Source organism: Cicer arietinum, chromosome 4 (genome assembly GCF_000331145.2).
Source record: "Cicer arietinum cultivar CDC Frontier isolate Library 1 chromosome 4, Cicar.CDCFrontier_v2.0, whole genome shotgun sequence".
Taxonomy (NCBI): domain Eukaryota; kingdom Viridiplantae; phylum Streptophyta; class Magnoliopsida; order Fabales; family Fabaceae; genus Cicer; species Cicer arietinum.
In genome coordinates this window covers 7,424,492-7,428,025 of record NC_021163.2, presented here as the reverse complement: position 1 = coordinate 7,428,025, position 3,534 = coordinate 7,424,492, and the positions used below count along the sequence as shown (strand labels likewise).

At 28.9% G+C, this 3,534-nt stretch overlaps 1 protein-coding gene across 1 annotated transcript; it reads right to left on the bottom strand.

Annotated features, from left to right (window-relative positions):
- Positions 1 to 272: 272 nt before the first annotated feature.
- LOC105851875 (uncharacterized) lies at positions 273 to 1,887 on the bottom strand. Its single transcript, XM_012714470.3, has 3 exons — positions 1,473 to 1,887; positions 1,068 to 1,113; positions 273 to 983 (listed from the first exon to the last, which is right to left on the bottom strand). Exons 1-3 carry the CDS (start codon positions 1,802 to 1,804, stop codon positions 435 to 437), a joined length of 927 nt encoding a protein of 308 aa, XP_012569924.1. The 5' UTR covers positions 1,805 to 1,887; the 3' UTR covers positions 273 to 434.
- Between the last annotated feature and the right edge of the window lie 1,647 nt (positions 1,888 to 3,534).

The window sequence follows — 3,534 nt, the reverse complement described above, 5'->3', positions numbered from 1 at the left end:
TGTAATATCTTTGTAACCAGGGACTTCATCCCTATTTCACTCTAATCAAGAGATCAAAGTGGTTCCAAATTGCATTTTGGCTAAATAGTAAATTTTGTTATTGGTAATAAATGCGGATGCAATTATTGATTGCGATGTAGTTGTAGTCTTGCAGAGGCTTTTAAATCCTTTGTAATTCAGAACCAATTTTGAATGCAATTTAGAACCAATTTTGAATTTTGTTGTTATTGTTAATGTCTGCAAGAGAGAGTGACTCAAGAAGTAAAAACACATTATTGAAGAGTAATTATATATTTAATTTGTATTCTTAAGTGATATAGGCATACAATTTAAAAATGATAGTACTAAAAATAACGGGAACAGGTTATGGTACTCAAGTGTTTCTTACCACATTAAACAAAATGTTCAACAGTTTGAAATTGAAATGAACAGGACTATTGCAGAAAAGTGAAATGAAATTGTTGTGTAAGATGCATTAGCAAAAGTAGAATTAAAAGTAAGAACAACCCTGGCAACAGCATAAGCAATGTTGTCAATTGAAATGAATGTGATACCAATGGTTCATCACCATTCACCTCCATGGATAAATTTCCATTTTCATAGCAAGTTATTTCAGTTTCAACACTCTCAGTCTCCTTGGTGACTTCGCTCTCTGTTTTCCCTGCTACATGTTCTTCGTTCTGCTGCATTTCGATCTTCTCTTCCTCATCCTTAGAATCGAAATCTGGCTCTGAAACAACAGCATCATCATTCACCGTTTCTGCTTCTATAGATTGCAGGTTCTCATGAATTTCCAGTTCCACATTTTGTGATTCAGAATCATGGCTATTTTCATCAATCCCACCAGTACCACTATCTTGTGTTGAGGTGGCACTTTCCGAGTATGAATCATCGGAGAGCACAATTTCTTGATGATTAACTGAGGTTGCAGAGACCACTTCATTGATGATGTTAGTGTCAGGGACAGTATCAATTTTCTCCTCCTGAAAAAAATCAATTTGAGAGCGATTTATACGACATGTTTTCTATCTAACACAACAAAAGAGGAATGGTAATTGATAAATCACCAGAATAAAAGTGTCGTTGATGCTTTTTGTATCGGTTGTCTCGTGACTGTTGCAAATACAAAAAAATACAAAAATTAACCAACACACAACATATGTATTGTGTATTTACAAATAGAGGAAAAAATTAAAATTAAAAAAGAATACTAATACACACTTCTTATATATAAAACAACCACCGACTTTATGATGCAGTCAACTATACGAAGTTAAATTGAGATATTTTCTTAAATACTCAATCAAGTCGATAATGTATGCGCCTTAGAATTGGCTATTAAGATGAATTTTGATGGTGTTATTAACAAAATCACATTAATTTTATAAAAGCTGTACAAGGTAGTTTATCCAAAATAACAGTGATTTTGTCAATCGAAACCGAAAACCAAACATAAACTTAGTTAATGTTACCATGATGCAGCATCTCCGTCATTGGTTGTGGTTGTTGAACTTGAAAGATGAAGAAAAACGTGAAGACCTTGATTGGTTTCAATTTCGTTATTTTCTAGGTTCTCGCAGCTTTTCTCCAATGTAGGTTTAGGATTTGACGCATTATGCTTTTTCCTGTTTTTGTTGATTGATAAAGACGCAACAGCTATAAAACCTACGACTGCCAACGCAAGACCAACAATCCCATTCCCACCGGCTTCACTTATGTTGCGGCTAATAAGGTTTTTGTTCTTCTTTTTGTTGTTGCTTTCCATTCTTATTCTTTCATCATCCATGCTGCGATGCCACTTCATTGTTTCTTCGATGATGCTTAGCAAAGATGAAGAGTCATGTGTATGAACGAATAACGAAGAGATGGGGAATAAAGCCAGTCATGTCATTAAAACATTAATTAAATCAATTTTCATTTTCGATGTGAGCTATTGTTTTCGTCAATTTGATTAATAATGTATCAAGAAATATGCTTTTTGGAAAATCTATTAGACACTTAAATTCACTCCTTAGTACAAATATTTATTAATTTCTTTATTTATTTAATATAAAATCGCGACGCTTTTAATATTATTTAACTGTATGAATTTTTCTATCAAAAATCGAAAATAAAATTAATTTGAAATTTATATTTTAATTCGTAAAAAAAGTATTCTACAACTAATAAACTACATACAAATACAGATGTATTTATACGGATAAAAAAAAACTAATTGAAAAAAAAGGGAAACAAAAAAAAACTAATTGATTGATATACAAACTAACCAAAAAAAACTAGTAATTGATTGATAATATATCCTTAGAGCAAATAGCTAATAGCAAACAAACTAACATATTCAAGTTGAAATAAAGAAGGGTAAAACTCCCTTAATACTTAAATTTAGAAGTTTGGATTTTAATAATATTTTAATTTATTTATATCATCATTCAAATGATTTTTGTTAAAATATTATTCTCATTTAAACTTTCATAATATATTATAAAAATATAGGTATTTGGGGATTCCATATTAGTACATGGCCAAACATTATTTTATTTTATTTGAAAAATGGGAAATTTAATTAACATAACAAGTACAGATAAAAATATGATATTTATAAATTATAACCTTAAACTATATTTGAAATAGTATATTATTTTAAAATTATAAATTAATGCGAATATTTTGATTATCATGTAAACAACTTTGTTTTAGTCATACAAATTTATCTATATAAGGTTTGGTTTCATCAACTTTTTAAATTATTTTTTTAATAATGTTCTTTTTATATAAAAGAGAAATTAAATTATTAAATCAAACGAATTAAAGAGATACTCCTCATTTCATCAATAAAAATAATGTTTAAAATAGAAATTAAGAATTTATTATAACTCAATCAAACGAGTGAGAAGAGTGATCCATATTAGCTAAACAATCGGCATATTGATTGACCTCTCTAAATACATGAATGAATAAAGTTCTCAAATATGAAAGTTGAAGAAGATAAATAATCTCCTAAAAGAGGGGTTGGATTTGCACTTTTGAAGATGATCTAGATTGGATCATGTTGACTACTACCTTAGAGTATAATTCAAAAATGATTAAAGAAAGGTTTAATTGTTGAGTAAGTTTGATGCCTAGTCTTAACATCCAAAATTCAACCCAAACTGTAAAGCAAGAATCAACTCCATTATTAAAATATTTGACAAATTTACCATCTACGTATTGAACAAAACCACCACAAATAGATTTACTAGAAAAAAATTTCAAATGAACCATCAACATTAACTTTAAACCAACCTTCGTGAGGCTTAGTCTCACCAACATATACTTCCCGACTAGATGAAGGACGTCGAGATTTATGTTGAAGAAATACTTTATCAATGAATTATGCTTGATTGAGAGCCTTATAAATCAAATGGATTATGCTTGATGGAGAGCCTTATAAATCAAAGTTATGTCTAAGGATGAAGATCACAATATATATATATATATATATATATATATATATATATATATATATATATATATATATATATTTATCTATACAAC

Bases quoted from the DNA above. Each gene is read 5' to 3' on its own strand.
- LOC105851875 (XM_012714470.3), bottom strand. From the start codon at position 1,804: ATGAAGTGGCATCGCAGCATGGATGATGAAAGAATAAGAATGGAAAGC. The intron at 1,114-1,472 runs GTAACATTAACT...TATTTGCAACAG, and splicing joins GACGGAGATGCTGCATCATG to TCACGAGACAACCGATACAA. The intron at 984-1,067 runs GTGATTTATCAA...GATTTTTTTCAG, and splicing joins TCAACGACACTTTTATTCTG to GAGGAGAAAATTGATACTGT.